The sequence below is a fragment of the Lepidothrix coronata genome, unplaced genomic scaffold, assembly GCF_001604755.1.
Source record: "Lepidothrix coronata isolate B3197 unplaced genomic scaffold, Lepidothrix_coronata-1.0 Scaffold49, whole genome shotgun sequence".
Taxonomy (NCBI): domain Eukaryota; kingdom Metazoa; phylum Chordata; class Aves; order Passeriformes; family Pipridae; genus Lepidothrix; species Lepidothrix coronata.
The window spans coordinates 4,561,019-4,583,770 of NW_016690229.1; the positions used below are offsets into that span (position 1 = coordinate 4,561,019).

General features: G+C 48.4%; 1 protein-coding gene across 1 annotated transcript in view; it reads right to left on the reverse strand.

Annotated features, from left to right (window-relative positions):
• LAMA5 (laminin subunit alpha 5) overlaps positions 1-22,752 on the reverse strand; it is an 88,679-nt gene that overhangs the window by 48,631 nt on the left and 17,296 nt on the right. The window contains exon 3 of the mRNA XM_017815289.1: positions 1,499-1,616. Coding sequence (XP_017670778.1) covers positions 1,499-1,616 — 118 coding nt within the window. The remainder of the gene's footprint in view (positions 1-1,498; positions 1,617-22,752) is intronic.

Sequence of the window (22,752 nt, forward strand, 5' to 3'; positions counted from 1 at the left end):
ATCTCCCACAATGAGCGTGGCTTGAGGGGCAGCGCTGAGTTGGGGTGGACGGTGCCACCTCTGGCAAGGCTTGCTGGCATCTCTGGAGAACACTTGCATTTCTGCCAGCTGCTTTTAACCCTCTTACTGACCTGACACGTGTTTTTATTAGACCACCTACAGAATTCCCCATGCCAGAAATAAACCTCCGAAAAGGACTTCTTGTGCTAGCAAATCTGGCAGGTTTTGGAGCAGCCATCTCTTTATTTCCATGGGAATTTTCCACTGGGCTGTGTCGCTGCATGTCACTTCTCCAGAGGGGTGGTAACAGGGCCTGATGTTGCAGGAAGAAAGAGGACTCCAGATGTTGCAGCTTTGCCACTACACACAGGAACAAGCCAGCAGGGCAAGAGCTCTCCATGCAGCCCCAGACCTTGCAAAAACACAACTGTAAAGGGCCCCAAGAGAAGTTTCAGAGCTGGAACATAAATTCTCAGAGACTATAGAAAAAAGCAAAGCAGGAATTCGACAGCACTAATTCTCTACTAGCACACAGCAGAGAAGAAAACATCTGCACTGGAGAGGAACTACCACACTAAGGCAACACAGCAGTAACATGTCTGCAGCTCTTTCTTGCACAATAAGGGGCTCAAAATCCAAAGCACAGGCTGACAGGTAAGCCAGAAATATGAGCCTTCAGGGACAGCCCAGGGCAAGGCCTCCGAGTGCTCCCAGGTCCTTCCTTGCCAGGTTTTAAGCTCTGGCTGTAGATCTTAACTCACATCTTCTCCCAATTACTGCTGCTGCTTCTGGGAGGAGCTGGTGGTTAACAAGTTCCTCAGCATCCGGCTACCCCATAGACCCTCTGGGAGAAGAGTTTTGTAGAACCAGCTGTTTCTTAAGGTTTTAATCAGAGAATGGGGAAGCCAAATGCACAGACTGGATCTCCACAGCCATCCTGTCCAGCCAGCTGTCTCTGATCCCACCTTGCACAGCAGCAGGACAGCGGTTCCCTGCCCTGCAGAGGCTGTATCCAAGAACAGGGGACAGTTTTTGGCTTCCAGGCTTTTCTGTGACAGCAGGCACTTGGAAGTGAGCTGCTGTTTTGCATCTGGAAGAGCTGAAATACACCAGTCTGGGATAGCACAGAGCAGACAGAGAAGAGGGCAGGGAGGAGATGACAAGAAATCTCAGTTCCAGACCTTGATCAGCAATGCCCAACTATTGACACCAGTGCCAACTTTGGCATTCCCATAGATTTGGGTGGGCATCAATGACAATACTTTAAAAAAGACATTTAGTCCTAGACAGTAAAAACATTCTCCTGCCCTGAGGAGGATCTAAGCTTCAACTCTTGCAGCCTTATTGGGCAGAAGAAACCCAGGACATGTGCTGCATCACAGTAATGACACGGAAACAGCTCCAAACCCAGCCTTGTATTTGCACGAAGAGCCCTCTTCACCACGGCCTCACTACCTGGCACTGAGCTGCAGCTCTCTTGCAACACTGAAATACTTACAGGCAAAATACTGCCAGGGCTCGTAGGTGAGGCCGAAATCAGTTGATCGCTCCAGCACCCAAAGGTCAGGACGAGGGGAATTGGCAAATTTGATCAGGACATATGCCACGTGGAAGAGCTGAAAGAAAGGAACACAGAGTCAAGTTGGCTGTTTGAGGCATCAGAACCAGGGAAAGCTTAGTGGGATCCAAGTGGAATGAATGAGCTGGCACTTTGCAGATCCTGCTGCTCACAAGCAGCCTGTGGAGCAAAATCCCCCGTATCTAAAAGGATGGTGATATAACACGGCTGCTGGAGGGAGCCAGATTAGGGAGCTCAGCTCCCACTGCATGCAAACAAAGCACAGACTTTGTGGCTATGGGCTGTACCCAGGTTGTGCTGGGTGACACCTTAGACTTAGCCTTGACCTAAGCAGCCAGCACTATAAACCAGCTATGACACTGTTCTGGGGGACTTGGCTTTTGGGCTGTTCTTGAGGTAAGAGGTGACACACTGACCTGCCAGCCAGGGAACATCCAACTGCACCTTGCACACAGTATCACTAAATCCTCTTTTCTTTTTTATAAGGCATTCCACTTGGCAGCCCTGCTTCATCCACACAATCTGTGTTTTGAACATAGTTGCAGAAAAGCCCCAGCACAGCTCCCTCTTCCCCAAATGCCACAGGGAAGGGAGAGCAGGAGACCCACTTGGCTTTCAGCGCAGATCCAACACTGGGCTTCTCCCATTTGTCTGGACACTGACATGTGCACACACACTCCTGCCAAGTATAAAATAAACGTACTCTTTAAAGAGCTAAAATGTCAGTGCTAGAGAGAAACAAAAGCCCCAGCAGAATTTCCCTTCCCCGGCTGGCACTGGCTTGCTCCAAGAATCCCCACTCCATCATCCTGTCACAAAGTGATATTTAAAGGCAAATAAAGTTCTCTTATCAGAGAAAATTCCTAACGTCAAAAACAATCCAAAAGGGAGTTTAGTGCTTGAAAGGCAGAGATTTATAGCTCAGGAGTCCTTCCTCATGCAGAGCTGGAGCTGCATGAGCACATACCCCCCCAAAGACTAACAGGTATCCAGAGGTACAGTTCTGCAAGGTGAGGACAAGGATGGCTCCGTGCCCATCCCAGCCATGACCAGTTGCAGAAGGGCCAGAACAGCAGCCACCACCTCAGCCCTGCCCCAGCCACACACATCGCTGAGCCAGAGGGCAAATATTAATAATAACATGCCTCCAAAATAGCCCTGACAATCCAAAAAAGACTTTTTAAAGGGCAGAAGAAACAAGGAAGAGGCATTTGAATCTACCAAGTCATCCAAAAAGCACATATCTTGTTATGGTCATTCAGACAAGGGGTCCAAGTGCTGGTGTGTGGGTATGGAGCAAGAGGATGGTGCAGCCCTTTGGACTGGCACCACCTCAGTCACCCCCTCAGCAGGACATACAGATAAAAAACCTCTCAGGCTCCTCTGGTTCTGGGGCAGCCACTCCTCCACTAATCAGGAATTGCTCTGGTTCTCTTTGCAGGCTGGTGGTACATGAATTCACACCTGGGAGTAGGCTAAGGGGGCTTGAGAGAGATGCTCAGGGAGGAGTGAAGTAGATCCATCTGGGAAATCTTCATGAAGCACAGCAGGTCAGAGGCCATCTCCAGCTGGGAACGGGCAGGAGGGTGGGATGTGTCACCTCTCAGGGTTTGCACTGGTAAGGACTGGTTCCATCCAGAATGGAGAAACCAAAGTGGCCACCCAGCACAGTTCCCTAATGCTAAAAGACTTGCAAACCCAATCAAAGGAGAAACAAACATCCCTTTAAAGTTAGTAAAAACTGAGGGAAAACAGACCTAAATGCTGCCCTAATTCCCCTCTGCAACCTCCATGTGTTTTTAAGGCACACAAGACTAGGCTTTTTTGGAGGAGCAGTGTTTTCTGCCCATTTATGCTCTCAGCAAAGCTGTTATTTGATAGTGAAACCCAAGAGGCTTCAGCTCAGGCAGCTGCTTTCTCTGCAGGACCAGTTCTCACAGCTTAACATCTGCCTCTTGGCATGGGAACAGGGCTGAGCACCAGCCTGTGGAGTTACACCTTCCCTCCACTGTAAACCCTCCTCCAGCTTTATTCTCCAGGGAATAAATTAATGTTCCTGCTGGAATCTAGCACTGCCTTTAGCTGGACAAAATTCCCTGCAGCTCCAGAGTGCCTTTACATGTTCTGGCCTCAGGCACTGGGGGAGCCTCTGCTCTGAATGAACAGCAACCACAAACACAAATTTAGAAATGTGACATGCATCCCTCTCTTCTGCATTTCTTTTTGCAATGCCAGTTACAAATTTATAGTCAATAAATCCCATGGAGTTTCTGGGGGGGTCCTCCTTGATGTCCAGTTTTATGCTGGAAGGAAATGTCCTTGAGTCCAAACTCCTTGCACGCTTCTAGTTCTCAGAAGTCCCCTCCCTCTGGAGGGCATGGCTTACCATGCAGTCAAATTGGTGCAGCTTTTGCACAAACACTGAAGCAACACCGAAATCTGACACAAAACCAAGCCTCGGGCTCAGTGATTCACAAAATGAAAACAACAGCCAGAAAAAGAACTCAGTGCTGGTGGTTGCAAGTCCTGCTGGAAGTGCCCCTGGGGGCAGGGAGGGGCAGGGTCAGGCAGCCACAGGCTCCTGACCCATCAGGGCCCTCTTCAGCTGAAAGAAGATGATGTAGATGGTTTCAGTACATTCTGAGTCATGGGAGACACGTACACACAGTGGGCACTGGGGAGAACTGTGTCTGTGCTTGCTGGGAGCTCTCTGAAAGGCCAACCCCACTGGCAGGGTTAGATGTCCAAGACCAGGGATGGCATGCTTTCATCTTTTATTACTGCTTTTCACAGGGAAGCAAAAAAAAAAAACAAACAACCAAACCCCAAAAAACTCAGTTCTTGTTGGATTATTTCTGGATCAGCTGCAGCAGCTCAGCTGAAGTCCAGTGCACATATTCACTCTCAAAGCCAAATGCAATTCCTCCCTCCATACCCAAACCCATCACTAGCACTGCTGTGTGCTGTTAGACTGCTGCTGAATTTTATTCCAGTCATGACTGCAATTTTGGGACACAAAGAAGCCAGCCAACACTGCACAGTCACTCCCCTCCAGCATGGAAGGGTTAGGGTCATTCCTAACAGAGCACAGAAAATATTCAGCAGTCTGTGACTCCAATGAACCCAAAACTGGAACAGGACCCGCATCTGGTATTCAGGGGGATTTTTGTCAAGTCTGGTGAGTCTCCTGCCCCTCCATCCAACATCCTTATCCTGCAGAACATCACAGCCTGCCGGAAAAAATAACGGCAGATTGCCTGGTTCAAGTGCATCTGCTGAGAAATCTCAGAGAGAGATGCAAAGATGGAGAAGTAGCTCTAAAAATAGAGCTGGCAGAAAAGCCAGACTTTTCATTCCATGTTTAGTTCCAGTACAGTTCTGCCCAACCAATATTGCAAGAGAAATGGTTGGGGTTTTTTCCAAAGCCTTTATTTAGCTCCTATTATCAGTCAGATGAATAAAAACCTCTATGCTCCCAGCTGCTTTGGCAATTTTTTTCCCTTCTTCATGGAGAAAGGAGGTAAAGCACCAAATCTGATGCACACACTTGTCTCCAGGCACGCAGATTCCTTGCTCTCCCCAACTCTGAAAGCATGCCAGGTACAACTCAACCTTTGACCAACGCCTGGAATTTCATGAAATGAGCTTTCAGCCAGGAAATTCTGACAGTATTTTAATTAGCAACCAGATTTCTTTCAAAATAGTAACATCCCTACATCTAGTTAATGTTGCTGTTAGTGGTTTAGAAGCAAGTTTCCTTAGTGACTATCACTGCCTGGAAGGATGGAGAAAGCACTGGAGCCAGGAGAGGAAGATGGAGATGAGGGCATTTCCTCCATCTCCCACGCTCCATTCCTTTGCATCTTTGGATGGTGGGCAGCTTTATCAAGCACCAAAATCCCATGAAAATAAAATTCTGATTGCTGCCCAGTGTGACAGTTCAAAGACACAAAGAGTAAAAGATTTCAGAGAGACAAGAAAAACTCAGCTGCTTTTGGAGCAGCACATTCTCTGTCCACGCATCCATCCATCCTCCTGTCTAAGCAGCACACAGTGGCAAAACTTGCACATTTCTCCTCTATTCCCTCCCTTGAGAAAGTGATTGTAGTTTTCCAGCTCTGGGAACAAAACAACAAGCTGGACCAGCCATATCCTGTGTTCCTTTGGTGAGGGAGTTCTGGTGAAGTCTCACTGATACTTCCAAGGCACCACAAAGCCATACAATAACATTCAATAAGCAAACAAATCTTCATGTTGTTGCAACATTGGCAACTACATTTTGATGAACAACGAGAGGGGCCCTTTTTGGTCCTCTGACAAAAAGGTATGAGCAGGCTGTGCCGGCCAGGAGCTCCACAGAGCTCTGCTCCTGGCCCTGGAGCACACAGGAGTAGTTTGTACAGCAAACCACTCACTAATTTTCCATAGGACAGATTTATTACCTTTGGCGTTGACTTATGAAAACAGCACCATGTGAAAACAAAGCAGTTCATCTCTTCCCAACTGCTGCTGGATATCCCCATGGAGCTTGTGTGTGGATAGCATTGCCAGCACCGCTTATTCCTGCTTGGGATTTCCTGGAAGGATCAGGTGGACCTGCCGAGCAGGTGCAGCTCAATGGCAGTGCATGGGTAATAAATCCCACTGTTTTGGGGCACGTGAGGCCTCCTGGACACACACAGAAAAGGGCTTCAGGACATGTACAGCAGGCACCTGCAGCGTTTTGGGGTGCACTGCACCCCAGTCTGGGTCACTGCACAGCAGCTCCAAACATCTGTAAAAACCTAGAGGCAGGGAAAGCAGAAAAAGAACCACCACGGAAAGTTTGGAGGAGTGTTACTTATTTTTCCCCACTTCCAAAAGTGACCAAATGATTTTGCTCCCTCCCAAGTCCATCCATCCCCCAAGCACTGTCTTGGTCCAGCACTGCAGCCGCAAGCCCACCTGCAAGATGCGGCAGGGGTCAGAGCCTGGACGGGGTTATCAGACCACAGCAGCAGGGAGAAGCAGCTCTCTGGGAGCACAGGTCACCTCTGTCCACAGCCTGGTCACCAGCACTCGAGCAAGTGGCTGCTCAGCTGCCATGAGCTCTCGTCAGGCTTGGAAATGCCCGGCAGAGCTGGCACCGCACCAGTGGCAGAAGCTAAAGCTAACAAGAGATCAAGCCTCTCTGTGCACTTTTTATCCCCACAAACAAGTATGTGGAAGGTGGAAAAGCCCTGGAAAGGCAGAGAGCTTCTGACTCACTTTGAATTTCTCTAGGTCAGTGATCTGCCCTTTTTGCATCCTTTGCCTGTAATCATTTATTCTCCTGGAAGCAATGGATTTACTCATTAACAACTGACTGTCCCCCTGCTGAGCTTCTGCTGTCCTACAGCAGATTTATTTCTCTCCAGCCCATCCATCAGAATCCTTTATTAAAATCTCTCACATTTAGCTACGGGCAAGTGTGTGCCTACCTTTTATTTCCATTCACACAAGAACTACTTTAACACTACTAGGCAGCTAAAAGAAGAGTGCTTCCCCTCTAAGCAGGCATGGCTTTTTATCCAGTCATTTTTTACAAAACACTCAAGTCCCCGAGAGCAAACAAACGCCCCTCCCCACACACAAAAAAAAAAAGGCACAAAAGTCAGTGTTTGAAAGAGGGGTGTGGTACCAAAACACACTTTGCCTCCATTTTGCTCACAGCATCTAAAACCAATCTTTTCCCAAGTTACTCATGCAGGGTTACAGGGTTCTGAATGAGAAGGTTCCCCATGCTTGTAGCTCAAGATTTTGATTGCCAAGCTTTGGAAACAACCACCCATCCCTTTCGCTGTCTGCAGTGTCCATTGCAACTCACCACGCCCATGCTCTGAAACCCTTCAAGGTGCCCCACACCTCTCAGAGAAACCAGAACTGCCTGTAAGCAGGTGGGTTAGCTCTTCTCTTCCTCCAAAAAGTCTGGGACAAGGCAGAGGCTTGGGGGAAGCAGTGCCCTGGCTGCCCAGAACTGCTCAAGGAGGTGACAGCCAGCCCCTGCCCAGCTGAGGACAGGGGTCACAGAGCCAGAGCCCAGCACAGACCCGAGCCCCTGGGGAGGTGACAGAGCTGCAAAGTGGCAGCTATTAAATATCTCTGCAGGGCTGAGAAGAGAGACAAGCACTGAAACTCGGGGCACAGGAAAAGGACCCAGCTATGCACCAACCTGTTTTCAAATTTTTCTCTCAAAACTCTAGAGTTTTACTGAGGGACATCAAAGAAAACACTCTCCGGGAAAAAAACAGATTCAGAACTACCAGCCAGCATGAAACCTGCCCAGTGTCATAACAAGCAGCAACAGCAAACCAGTGCTTTATGATGCTATTTTCTAAACAGCGCCTGTTCCCTTCCTAAGCAGATTGGCTTAGATGAACAGCTGATGGAGCATTTTCCACAAAGGATTTTTTATTTAAATGCCACTTCTGAGAAGGATTTGGCTCATTCACTGATTTCACACACAGCACTGCTTCATCTTCACAGCATCCTCCTGTGTGAGCTGTCCTTCCCTGCCAGTTGCCAGACACACCTCCAGCCAAAAATCCTTGGGGGACCAAATCTGTGGCACTTGGCACAAGGCTGGGCAGAGCAGTGCCATCACTTGTGGCCTGCACAGTACTGAATTGAAGGTTTGGACAGCCAAGTTTTAGAAATGACCTCCAACAAAGCAGCAGCAAGAGCCTGATTCGCAGCAGGTTCAGCCAGCTGGCACAGAGGAACATGGGCAGGACACAGGGTTTGGGGAGCATCCCGTTAAATCCTTGCCTGCCTGGAGATGCAAACAGCAAGTGCCACAGAGCTACAGGGCAGCGTTCAGGGATGCTCAGACACCAACCTGTACACACTCAAACATGAGCCTGTGCTGAAACTCAGGTGTCACTGCAGCCAGCCGTGCTCAAGGTGGGCACATGTAACCAGAGGCATCCCTGCAGAGCAAAACGGGTCAGGACAGAAGGGGATGGCTGCAATTCCTTGGGATGAGGCTTCAGTCACTTACAGATAAGGAGTTTGCCCACACCAGGCTCTCACTGTGCATTAGGAGACTCCCTGCACTTGGCTGAGATGACCTTGGCAACTTTCTAGGTTGCTGGGTGAAGTATAAAGTAACTCAAAGAGGAGACTTAAACATTTGTCTTTTAGCCCAGACTTGAGACAGCACATCCTCAGGGAAGGGATAAGGTGACTCTCCTGTCACCACAATGAGGATAGCCTTGGGCACCCCATAAAGGGGTACAATCACTTGGCCCCCAAGGCCAGCCCAGCCTGGGAGCTGACTGAGGCTAGAGAACATGGAAAGGACACCAAAAGGACTCCCAACCTTCCCAGTTGCTTTAATCCTCTTGCAAGCACCAGCAGAAGCCCAGCACAGAGGTGGTTGTAAAAAGGGCCTTAAAACTTCCTGGCGCTTCAAGGATTTCAGATTCTCAGACTATTTACCTTGAGGTGTCAATTGTCTTTGATGGTTAAATACTCCTAAGAAGCTTCTGGGAATGTTTTTTTGGGAGTTGAGTGTTCTGGGAAAGTATCTGCATCAATAATTAGTTGGCAGGATTAGTGGCAGTTCATACCAGGGTCTTCCAACCCAAGTGTCTGCAAGCAGCTCTCAGTAGATAGGTGAGCAATGAGCAGGTGGCCCAGGAACACTTGATATTCTAGAGGAATTTAACTAGAAGTCGTTCAAATTCAGCCAGTTAAATATATCCAGTCACCTACTTGATGATGGTTTTGAGGAGAAAAAAAAACAAACCCCTCACTGTTCTCAAGGCTGATTTTTCCAAGGCCCTTGGGTCCACTGCCTTATTTCTTCTCCCTTGAACTAATATGAGTTTGAGACTAATTTTAGCATAATGAAAACTATACCAGTAAAAACTCTAGTAATCCCAAAGCATACAGAAAACAATGTGCCTTCCTATAAATAGAAAAACCAGGGAGTTCCTGATGGCTAATACTAACTGGTGTGCTTGTATCCTAAATCTGAAATTTTTAAGAAAAAGCCTGACTTGAGGGATTTCACCCAACTGCAGTTATTTGAGACAGCAAGAAGCAACAGTCTCTTCAGGGAGCTGTCACTTCACACACCAAGAGAGTAGGGGGGGGGGTTTTTTGTAACTAATGGGAAATAACTGACTCAATTTTTAATGCCAGATAGACTTTGAAAGGGAAAGAAAAGTCTCCTTGGAGTGCCCTATCCTGCAATGGCAAATTTTAGACAAGGAAAACATCTCTGTCCTGGAAGGAGATGACCAGTCCCTGTGCCCAGAATGAAGGGCTGAGCCTCACAGAAAGCTCCAGCATGGCACTGCTCTGCAAATCAACCTTTTAAATCCACTTCACTCTGCATCCACCTGGGTCATTCTCCAATGCCTCCGTTCACATGGACAACATCCCTGGATGCTTATCCCAGTGCTGCCTTTGCTCAGGGAACAATATAACACCTGTATTTCAAGGGCATCAACTGGCTGCTTTGTGAAGACAGACAGCAAACGCGAACAAAGGAGAGGATGGCACTGCCACAACCTCTCCCAACATGGCTGAAAAAACCCACCTATCCATTACTTCTTGATGTGGTGTGGGGAGAAGGTGCAACTTTAGAGAAAAACCTGTCCCTCTTCCCCAGTGACTGTCCATCACTGCACAGCAAGCACTAGGACAGCTGAGAGGAGAGCTCAATTCAGGCCCTTCCTACTGCCAAACCATCCCAGCAGCTGTAGATATGGTCTGTAAGGCCTCTCTGGGCATCAGCTCCTAGGACAGAGAGAGAATGGGCTCGAAATCAAGAGCTGCAATACTTTCAGCAATGACAGCCCTGCCTGCTACCTCCTGTTTATCAACGTGCAGCCTAATGGAGGAGAAACTATGACCTTGAGCACAAGAAACAATCCCATTAAAAGTCCACGTTCATTCCTCTACCAGCCAGTGACATCACCACTGAGGACTTCACCAAGAGTTTGTCAGTCATAGCTTGGCACTACTGCTCATCCTTCTCATTTCCTCCAAGAATAATTGAACAGCTCTCAGTTAATTTGGTTAACTGTTCACCAGCTGCAGTGTGTGCTGAGATGCAGAGAACAGTGTCCACAGTCACGGATTGTTTGCTCTTAAAACATATAGAAGGAATCCGTGACTTTGGCAGCGACAGTGATGAAACTAAGTCATTAAACCCTGGCACATTCCAGATCCAGATGTATGGGCACAGCTGTGAGAAAGCACAGGCCCAAGGTCCAGCACAGCAGAGCCCACTCAGAGCCTCTGGTGTGCTTGGCTCCTCCAGGCTCTGCCCATGTCACAGCCCCTTCCCCGTGAGCCTTCCTGGAAGGAGGCATGGGGGCTCTTTCTGCACAGCTCCTCCAACTCCCACTCCTGCAAGCCACCACACCACAGCTTGCAAGATGCAAATCATTTGTGTCCTTATAAATTAAAGTCCAGGCAAAGCCTCAATGGATTTGTGAGTGGAGCTGCCTCCCCCGAGCAGAAGCTCCCACACAACCAAGCAGGAATTTCAGCGTGCATTGGGCCAAAATTCCTCAACTTCCTCCAAACAGCTCCTCACTGAAAAAAATCTGGTCTGACCTTTCATACCACTTCGTTTCTTCTGCTCCACAATTAAAAAGCAGCACAGCCCAGACCTCAATTTCTGTATGGAAGCAGCGTGGGCTGCTGAAGACTGGGGAGTGTTGAGGTAAATCTCTGCGTGACAGAGTATGTGGCACCTGCATTGTACTGCTGACATCTAAGCTCAACAAACACTGTTGGTGAGTAAATTACACCCAATAAAGATGGGGAGCCTACCAATGTGGAACCCCTGAAGGCATTTCAAGGCAAGCAAAGAAACTGGCACAGTCAGAAAAGAGTCTGGTTTGGTTCTCAGTTCAGGTTCAACCCAAGAATCAAGGCCCTGAGAGGTGTAATACTCAGAAATTTTCAAAACCATGCCTCAAGAAAGGATTTTTGTTTGAATGTGTCTTAAACCCCCAGGAGCCAGTGTGACCCTGCAACCAGTTCTGTAGCTCACTATCTCCCTGTCATCACTCTGCCTTCAACACCTCCCAAACCCAGGGAGTTAGAGACAAACCTGCAAAGCAGACAGGAAGGAGACCTCTCTCCATAGGGTGAAGAAATCCCTAATGATACAATGCTGACTTCCCAACAAGCTGGAGTGGGAAGGTGGAAAATCAAGGCAAAATGCACAATGATTAATTTTTCTCATTGCAGAAGTGTCAGACATCACATAATGGATTCGTGGAATAAGAATGCAGGGGAGGAAAAGCTGAGGAGGGTACATGAGAAACCTTTTGACTTAGGTCAGGTATTAAGAGCAAAATCCTTTAAACAGATGAATATAACAAAAAAAAATGCAGTGAAGTAATATACCTCATGTCATACAGTTCTGAACATAATGAACTTGTATCTAACAGGTAGTCCAAGTTAAACTAAAAGTTGTTTCAGGTACATCACAAACCAAGCTGGCTGTGCAGAGCAGTTGGTGGGAAAAGTAATCACCCTGACTGGACAAAAGTTCAAATTTCCTTGAACTTCCCAGTCTTCCAGTTCACCCGTATTCTCTGAAGTGCATTATCTCTGCTTGCAGGGTTTACTCCAGCCTTTTATTGTTGTCTTATCTCCAGCCTCTTCCTGCCCCAGCTTCAAAAAGAACATTGAGCATCACAGAACAATATGAATGAGCTAAAAAAAAAAGTATATATAAACACCCAGTGCAAACTCTTCGTCAGCCTGGCTACCCAGTACACTTGTGGAGGCAGGATGGCGTTTTGCTTGCAGCAATGAGGAGAAGCAAATCTCCCCTGGCTGATGAGGACAGGGTAACTACAAGACTTCCCCTGTGCATTAAGCGCTGGTCAAACCAGACCAACCTATCTGCAGCCCATCACTAATCCCAAGCTAGGCAGCATCCACCGGGATCACAGGAGGAAGAAAAGAGGCAAACGCATCTCAGCTATGTTTGTGCCAAGAGCAAAAATATGGTCCACTCTTGGGTATGATGGACTAAGCAGCCTATCTGCAATCCACATTGCGACCTTTTTGGATAACAACTGTGTAGTAGTTGATTCCTGCTGTTGTATCTGTGAGAATGCACTAAGAAGTGTTTCCGAAGAGCTGGAGGAAACTTTCTGTCTGGCTGAGGAGACTATGCCCCAGAGAAGACCCTTCCCATGGACAACATCCATTCATGACAACTGGGAGAAATCCCCATGCCTGTCACACCAGCAAGACAAATCCCAGGTGGCAGACATCCCTCTCCCAACAGCACAGCAAGATGTACATGTCTGCAGGGGTACAGAGCCCTAACAGCAGCCAGGTATTGGTGAGATGTCTCAAAAGGCACCAAAACCACGAAATACCAAATCAAAAAGCCCCAAACTGCCTGGTTCCAGGTCGTCCCACAGAGTCCAGGGCTCGTGAGCTGCGGTCACACCAGAGCCCAGGCTGCCACTGTGGGATTTTTGCACAAGCCTCTCTGTATCTGCCCAGGAAGAGCCCGGTTATGACACCAGAGGCTCCATTCGAGACAAACGTAATCTCCCCAGATAAGGCTTGTCTGTGGTGAAAGGAAATTGGCTGCTTTGTTTCAAACCAGAGCTGCCTTGTAAGTACCTTTTTGCATACCCTCGCATCTCCTCCGTTAAGCTGCTCAGCCCCAGTGGGTCAGCTCTGGAGCCCAGGAATAAATCACTGGAGTGGGCTCCCTGCCAGCACAGCCGGCAGCAGCGAGGGCTGTGGCCTTCTGTGAAACAGCCCTCCCTGGGACCGGCTTAATTGGGCCCTTTAGACTCGCTTCACATTTCCAAAAGAGGCCACTGTCCCCCACCACTCTTCGCTCTTTGCAGAGGCAAACCCAGGAGCCCAATCCATCAAAGCCTGATGCTAACGAAGACCAGTAACCAATTAGCAATCCCCCAACTGACTCATCAGGGGTTCCTGAAACGTAGATGTGCTGCAGGGTGTTCACCTACTCTGACTACACTGCAAGTCTCTCGAAAAGCAGCTTCGAGGTCATCCAGGCTATTCAAGTTTTAGGCTATTTTTAGGGCTCCAAATTATGTAGGGATATCCGGGAAGACTTCACAGATTTAGTCCCATTCCCACAGAGTTCAAGACTAAATTGCTCAGAAACTCATTTTATCCTCAAGGGTGTTTTCTTAATGTTTGGCTTATGCCCTCCTGCTTCTATTGGTATTTTAATTCTTTCTAAAAAATCTTATTAAACGTTATTTTAAAGGGAAAAATATGCTGCTTTTTTTGTGGGAGAAACATATTTTAAAGCATTTCCCATATTGGGAATGGAGGTCTAGAACATCTGAAAAGTCCCATCCTGCCTTTCCCATTAGCTTCAGGCTGTTACCACAGAATATGTGAGAAGCAAAAAGGATGTATATTTTTAAAGGTACATAGGCAGGAGAGGGCACAACAGCTGATCTAACCTTCAAGCTAGCCTTTGCAGAAGTGGCAGCTACAACACAAACTGTTGATCACTTGCCCAGCATTCCCATCCATTCCCACATGGGTACCTGTGCCTCCTTATGTCCCCAAAAGGCTCAGGGACCACAGCAGAGACCCCAGTTCTGTGGCTTAACCACCTTCCCACCCGCTGGGCTACTCCTTCCTTTCCTGTCCAAGAAATATTTCAGTTCCATTTTCCAGCTCTGCTCTCTTTCAGTCACCTCAGTTCCCTGTGGGGCTCATGCTGGCTCACACTCCTCCAAATTTTAATTAGTCCATAGCAAAATTTTCCCCTTTTTTTTCCTTTCACACTATAAATTATCATCTACAGCATCAGTCACTGCTGTTCTGCTCCAAGGGCTCCTTCACGAGCACACCCTGATTACAACACCACTTTCATAAGCTGATTTAGATCATGGTTTGATATTAGCATCAATGAAAGCTCCCTTTCTCTATCTCTGCCTTTTCCAAGAAGCTCCCATCAGATCCAGATGCTGTCATTGCTGTCCCTGGCATCACCACCTCTGTCAGGGCCTAAGCTGGATGCAGCAACTACAGACAAATTCTTGCCATTGCCCAAATTTATGTGCTCTAACTCCATGCACCTTCTTGATCAAAGAGGGAAACTATGTGCCAAACTTTGGCAACTTAATTGCCTAAAATTAGATGGAATAAGTACTACGTGGTATCCTTCAAATCTCTGATTTGTGGAAATGCCCTGGCCAGGCTGGCCAAGATCACTGGAAGCAAGTTGGAGCATCCTTGCTAGGAGCAAAGCCAACACTGGCAGAAGAGGGAATGCTCCATGAAACTGGAATTCACCCCTCCTCCTCTCAATCCAAAATAGCCCCACTGCTGGCTCATCAGGCTCAATCCAGAACTCACTGCTCTGGGGTCAGATAAGGAGAAAGGACTCGTGGGCTGGAGATGTGCTATGAAGGCAGCAGCATGTTGGCTGGAAGTGGCAGTGCTGGAAGGTTCACACAAAGGGGCTGTTAAAGACTGCTGATGATTTCTGTTTTGGGGTTTGGTTTTGAAGGCAGAACCAGACACTTGACTGTTGAATCTATAACCCAGCAAAGTGACTCTGCACAGCCTGGGGACAGCTGATGTATTAAGGCAAGACCACAGTGACTCCCTGCCCCGTCCATCACACAGCAGCCACCGGTCCTGCTGCACAGAGAACAAATGATCCTAACCATCCTAACTCGCTTGTCTACAGCATATTATGTTTTGAAATATTTACTGCCTCCCCAATCGGAAGAAAGAAACATTTCTCTCTTGGACATAATGAAGAACACATTTCCAGTACTTAACAGCTGGAAGCTGGAAAGGTGGTCAAAGAAAATCCCTATTTTTTTTTTCTTCCCTTTAAAGTAAGCATCTGGAAAACTCATTTCTGGGGAAGAGGAGCCTTCTCAAATCAACCCAAGGAACGAGTCAATTAAACCTGGTCGCTATTCAGAGGCAGGGGCTGATAAGATCATATTGTGAGTGTGATATCAACAACATGTTTTCTGTCTGCCTCTGGCAGGTCGACTCCAGGAGGATGAAGAGAAGCTGTTTTTATTTAATGAAATGCAGCAACTCCTCCAGGCAGAGATCTTTAGTATGGTTTCAATCAGCCACTGAAGTATCAGGGAATTTTTTCCTCTCCATCCCACATCTTTTCAGCTGGGTGATGCTGACACGTTCCTCTCCCCCCAGGATGGCAAGTGAGCCACCTTCACTCTTCAGCTTCAAGCTGTCCCCGGGACAAGCTCTTTCACCCTGGGTTGGCATGAACAAGGAATGACAACTGGCACACATGCTTGCAAGCAAAATACTGTTCTGTCCAGGCCAGACCCTCACACTAAGCCTTCCAGATGAGAAGGCTCCTATTCCTCTCCTTCCACTGTTACACCATTACTCTCTGCACCCTGAGTGCACCCCAAGGTCTGGAGCCAGTCATTGATGATGTAGGAGGGCTATACAGTAGCTGCTGACAAACCTGTGCCCTTCATCATGGCTCAATCACAACTTCAAGCTGATGCCAGGCTGCTCAACCCTGCCTTCATTCCTGATGGAAAGGCTACAGAAGGTCCTGTCAGATAAGCACTCCCCAGGACAGTGCTCCTTGCCCCCAACCTTCAGGAAATCCCTGCTCTGGAGGCACCGACTGCTTTTCCAGAAGTGCAAGCAGCTGAGGAGAACAGAAACGCTCCACTTTGGATGAGATGTCTGGGAAAATGTTTCTCCTCTAACTTTCATGACAGGTTCGAATTCTTTCGGAGGGAGGACTAATGTGGGTTGTTTTGAAACAGGCGCTGTGTTATTGTAACCAATAACAGGAAATTAATGGCTCGCTATGTGGTGGGACACAAGGCAGTCCCCCCGGGGCAGGCTGCTGGCTGTCCCCACCATGGCCATATCCTGTGTGCCGGCTGTCACTGCTGGATGTGTAGCAGAGTCTGCAGAAAGCACTGGACACCCCTCAAAGGACCAGCAGCAGATAAAAAGGAAGAGGGAAGGCAGAGCCAAAGCCTTTCCAGGTGCCCCATCCAGTGCACTCTGTCCCCCATAGCTGGGGGGCTAGTGAAGACTAAAGTCTTTGTCTGGTGCACCTACCCTGAACATCAAATACCCTTCCAAAAATGAACTGTGCCACCTCTCCTACCTTGGGGACAGGCAAAGAAGCTCCCCTCCCTCCCTGAATCCTTGGCTGCCACGTACCAGCCACTGGAAGAAAAGATGCTTCTGGCAAACGCAAGATGTTTCTTTTTGAGAAGCAGAGTTAGCTCACGCTGTTCTCCAGCGTTATCTATCTCAGCATGAGACCAAGCTGTGCCAGAACAAACAGCACATCAAATAAACAACACACTAAGACAGAGCACGCTGTGGACACGTGCAGTCACTCTACTCTCGAGCCCCGGTGGCTCCCGTGGCTCAGACATCTGCAGTGGCTTTACTTCACTCGCCGTAGAGCCACACTTTTCTCTGACCTGCCCCAGGGCTGCCTTGGAGGTTCTGTGCTGCCCAAAGTGGGTCTTGCTGCTGACAGAGTAGCCCAGCCCAACTGCAACAGCTTCACTTCGCCGAGGACTGATGCTTTCAACACAACTCCAGCTATCCTGGTTGGAAAGGTTCCGGCACACCCAACTGCAAACATCGCTGTGAGCGCTCCTGCTCAGTCAGCATCGAGCCAGCAGCAGCACTAATCCACCTGCTCACGTTTCCAACACCAAATCTCTGGCTGATGCAGCAGCCAGGGATGGGAGGAAGTGGCGCAGCCCAGAACTTCTCCAGCCCATCAGTGCGTTTCGGGTCACGTCTCTGACCCAGTTTCAAATCCGGGCGGTTTCTATTCGCAGAGCTCGGGGAGCTGTGCCACAGCCCCAGCCATGCACCTGTCAGCCCCTCTCCCTTTCAGCAACCTGACCCTGGGCAGCCACGCCACATCCTGTCCTGGCCCTGGGGACACTGGACTGCACCAGTACTCACTGCTGACGTGAGATGTGGGGAAAATAAACCCCAAAGCCTTTCCAACACCGGCACCAAAGACGACTTCCCAGCCTGCACAGCAGCCATCTCATGTTTCCCTCTTCCTGGTGGCGTACACACAGGATAACTGATCAGTCTCACCGCTGCAGAAATCCAAGCCCTTAACCCCACTCCCTGCCCAAAAAAATAGCATCACTAGGAGGATTTACTACCCCTCAACACAAGTAAAAAGGACCGGAACTCACATACTAGTTATGGATACAGCGTAAGCACAGGATTACAAACTCAGCATGTCTGGAACACCCAGCACATGTCCTCACTGGAGAGGTGTGGAACCACCAGCACTGCAGGCACGGGGAGCTCATCTCCATCAGGCTCTGGGATTTGCTCTGCTGTTTGCTCAGGCAGGGACAGTGAAAGGGGAGCATGTAACCACAAAGTGGGGAGGTGCACATTACCCTGCACCACTGCCTGTGCTGCTCCTTGGAGGAAGAACCAAGGACACGGGGCTGGTACCTGGGAGGTGGTAGTAGCACATCCTGAGATCAGCAAGAAGCTTTTAATGATCTGATATAAATATCCCAAAACACCTTTAGAGTAGCTGCAGAGAGCAGCCATATAACTTCTACCCACCCTTTACTAAACACGCACAGTTATTCTAGAGGCAAGGTCCTTGCAAGTGCAATTTAGCATCAAGTACAGCACCGTGTGTAACAGCAACATAAACACCATGGGGTCTGCAATAAGTGGCTATTGGGAAGAAGGAGGATCTCAGCAGGATTCACGCTAACCTGAGCAGGTTTGGCTCAGGAGCTGTTAGACAGCTGTACTTCAGTCCAAGGGAGGCCACTGTACTGTACAGCCCTGCTCCCAAGGGGAGCTTTATAAACATTTTCCATGATAAACATTTGTAAATAGTGTCTTTCAACATGTCTGATACCAGATTCTTGATCTCCTATTTTCAAAAGGAGAGTCATCATCTTCAAAGGAGGGGAGGCAAAGCCATTCATGCAAACAGGATAGCTACAAGCAATCCAGCTTGGCACTCGCCTCCAAAGCTGTTGACGTGGGTGTTTGTACTAGATGGTTTGTCTACCAGGCACAGCCAAAACCTCCCCTGCGATGCCTCCCAGCACTGTTCCCAGGCACAGGGTACGGCGCCCTGACAGCCTCCAGAAATCGGATCTGCCTGGGGAAACGTGATCACCTCCATTCCTTTGCTGCTGAGGGACAGGGGTCACATTCTGCCAAGATCACAGCAAAGCAGACTGGCATCTGACTCGGAGCCTCACGGTTCATGAAATCAATATACAAGCCACAGTAGTAATTTCGTCTCCTCTGCTCTTTGAAGAGTTCCCGCCCTTCCTTCTCCCCTGGCCACAAAGCCAGGCTCTGGGTGGTCCCTGCCAAGACTGTGAATTGACTTGTTGAAAGCCTTAGCAAAAGAAAGGTCAGATGCCTTATAAACTAAGTGGGACCCACAGTGCTGTACAGCTATTTTCACATTATGCGAAGGATATGCATATCCACACAGCTGCTCACACCACAGCAGGCATCATATCTCATCCAGGTGCTCCCATGTTGCACAGGTTTTCCCCAAAATAGCACATGAAAATGCGATTCTTGATACCATGCCTCACATACACCTTCAGCTCTGGCTACAGAATAGGGCAAAGGTGGGGTGAGCTGTGGAGCTGCTGCCCTTCATTATGGGTGGCAAACTCCCACATGGGAACCAAACCTGTTGGGAAGTGGAGCTCAGACTCGGCACTCTCCATTTTAAAGGGTCAACAAGCCAGCAAAGTGCCCCTGTAAGGAGCAGCCATAAACCCACCAACTTTCCTGCAGGTTCAGCCACTAAAGGACAACAGCACGTGCACACCTACAGACAACCCCTCTGCACACACACACAGGGCTGGTCCAGAGCCTGGAAGCTACCATGAGGTGAACTTCATGCTGTGAAACCACTGCTGGCTGAATACTCACTGTTGGAAAGGGAAAGAAAACATGGAAGGAGCCACAAAACTCATACAGAACAGTGGTTTCATGAGCTGGGCAGGACACCAGCCACGCTGTCCTACAGACAATATCACATGAGACCAAAAGGCACAGCAATGTGTGGGGCTGCACAGCCTGGTTTGGCTGGAATCCCTGAAAGCACTTCCCAGGGTCACAGCATCCTTATTCTGATGGTTGAGAAGAAGGACAAGGGGATGGAGAGCAGAGACAAGACCACAGATACACCTGACAGAGACCTTCAAACCAGTTTTCAGTCCTTCTCTATGACCTGCCATCCACATGAGAGGCTGCAGTTCTGTGCTGCCTTAACATGCTACAAATCCCACTGCCTCAGACCCTAAAAAAAAAGAAATTGCCTTGCAGAACCCCCAACTGCCCAGCAATTTGGTAAAACCCAACTGTCCTACAGGTGCTCTTATTGCTCTCAGCCTTGCTGTTGCTGTACCCCACACACTGCAGGGCAAACAGGCATTTATACCTTTGTTCAGCCCCTCCTGCTTCCCTGCTCCCACTGCCCAGCTCTGGGAAGGAACAGAGATAAGGGGAGTGCTACAGAAAACATAAGTGCTTAAGAAATCTCTGATTTAGTGGAGATAAGAGGTCTGGGTAAGTACACACCACTGAAATAAAGACCACTGCTGAAAGAAGGGCGGGTATATGGGATGGCATGTGTCCTGGGTGGGGGCATAGCACAGGTATGTCATCTGTTTCAGAGGTTAAAACCCAAGCATTTAAGCAATAATCAGCACTGTCATTCTCATGGTGCCACAGTCTGATGAAATATGTCCAACTGGCCTTCATGGAAGTGTCTCCCTGAAGATGGCTCACAGATGTCAGAGCAGCCCAGGGTGCACAGAGTGGGATCCCCAAGGCCTGAGCTAACACTCATGCATTTCAGACAAAAAGCAGCACTGGTGTAAAACAGAGGGGGTAGAGCAGCATCCTCCCTGACCTGAACCGATGGCATATGATCCCAGCCCCTCCAAAAGCTCCCCAACACACTGTTTTAAGAGGTGCACAGACCTGCTATGAAAATCGTTTGATAATGTGTCTCCTGGGCTGAAGAAGGCTGACAACAAAGTCGTGGGGGAAGAAAATAAAGAATTAACTGCATAGGAAAAAAAAAAGTCATCTCCAAACACCACGAGACTTGCTGTATGAAGCAGTTATTCCATCCCTACAGCAAGCTCAGACCCAGAGGGAGACTGCTAGAAGTGAAACTGCAACAACTGAGGCTCTGCAAGGTCCAAATCAGCTCCACTCTCCTACCCAGTAACTCCAAACCAATCGTTTCAGCTGCCAGCCCCAGGGATAACACAAGCCAGGAGTAATATCTCAGTGCAGCCCCTACTGTGAGCACACAATTCCCCAGGCTCCTTAATAAGACATATTAATTTTTCACACTGTTAAGGGGAAAGCAAACAGCTTAGGCATTTCTGTTCCTACATTAGGCTCTCAAGCACTTTTGCTGCATATCTTATCAGCACAGCTTCAGCAGCCTTTCCAAGCCGTTTCAAGACTTTGGCCTTCAGAAACCTGGAGAGGGGGGTGGAAAAAACCCTCTATTCATACTTACCAAAGCATAGCACATTTTCAAGAGGACATTCCTACCATCCAGAGCAAACAAATGTTCCCAACTGTACATTCTATGGGTTGTTTGAGTTGTAGCAAGTAGTATCAATACAGGTTCACTGCACAAGGTATTCAAATATTCTTAGGAGTTCCTGGGCCAGTTTAAAATTGAAAGGGAGAGGCCAGACAAAAGAATACTTGTCTGTGCTTTAGACAGCTTGCAGGCTGGTTTTTACACCCAGAGTTTTACAAGCACAGCTCCATCAGCTAGGACCACAAGCTTGTTGGGACGGGTTCTCCAGAGCATGCTAGGAGCTGTACAAATCTGGGACCTGCTCCATGGCCAGGCATCCTAGGCCCTGCAGTACTAAAAATTAAAAAAAATACTGTAAAAGAGTTATAGTAGGACCCTTTTCAGTACTGCCAAAGCCTTGCTGATTTGCTAAGTTTGTTCAGGAAGTCCTTGGCTAAATCATGGGCTGAAAAAAGAAACCCTTGAGTCCCCTTCCATAGGATACAAATAGGATTTTGTGCTTCAGATACTGGATGAGACTTGAAACAGCATCTGCTCTTTCTATGGCCAACAGTGAATCAGATGTCTGTGACATTCCCAGAGCTTTCTGAGGGTCTTGGGCAGTGATGTAATGATCCCACCACAATCCAGCAGGCATGCAGACAAATGCCACCTGATCTGCTATGACAAGCAGGAGCCAAATCTTCCATCTTACAGGGCACAGTGGGCAGAGCAAGGTGTCAGAGCACCAGCTCAGGTGTCAGGCCCATCACACTGAGGAAGAGCTGTCTCTATACACCCCAGCACCCCAGAGCCCTGGACATCACTGCTTGGGCCACACCAAGGAGTTAAGCCCCAGGCACTGCAATTCACTGCTTTGCTTGCCATTATCATCACAGCTCTGAATTTGTGACAGAAAGGCCTTTTGCAATCATGGCAGCGCTTGGGTGCCACCAAGCAGAGCCTCCAGCTACACACTGAATGGTGCAGAGGCAACCATAATCTTCACCACACAACTGAATTCTACTAAAAAAAAAAAAAAAAATCAGGCCTGTTGCAAGCTCAGTCATTTAATTCAACTAAAAAACCCAAGACCGATATTAACCTTGACAAGGCACAACTTGTACAGGTGTGACACAGCAATTTCCCATCAAAGAGAGGATTTCAGACCCAACCTGTCTAACCCACCCAGGTCCTCTTTTTCCTTGCATTTATGGGATTTAAGAAGAAAAGGAAAAGAAAAAAAATCCCCATGTCATACATTTCACTTCCAGAGCTGCAGGAAATCCACTCCAAGTCACATGCCAGCTTCAGCTCCGAGGGTTTCCTTGGGCCGTTCCTTTCAGCGACAAGGAGAACAAAGCAACCTTGGCAAATGGCCATGCTACAAGCAAATATTTCCCCCATTCCCTTGAATGAAGTGGATATCCTGTCACAAACCTGCGCTCATGGGAAGGGTGAGGAGGGGAAGGAAACGGAAGAGGACGAATTAGCTGAAAATTGGCACAACGTGAGAAGTCTCAGCTTGCCACCAAAGCCCCCGAAAGGCTTCTCATTTCAAATGGCCAAATGCCAAAGATGAATGACTCACACAAACCTCAGAGGAACC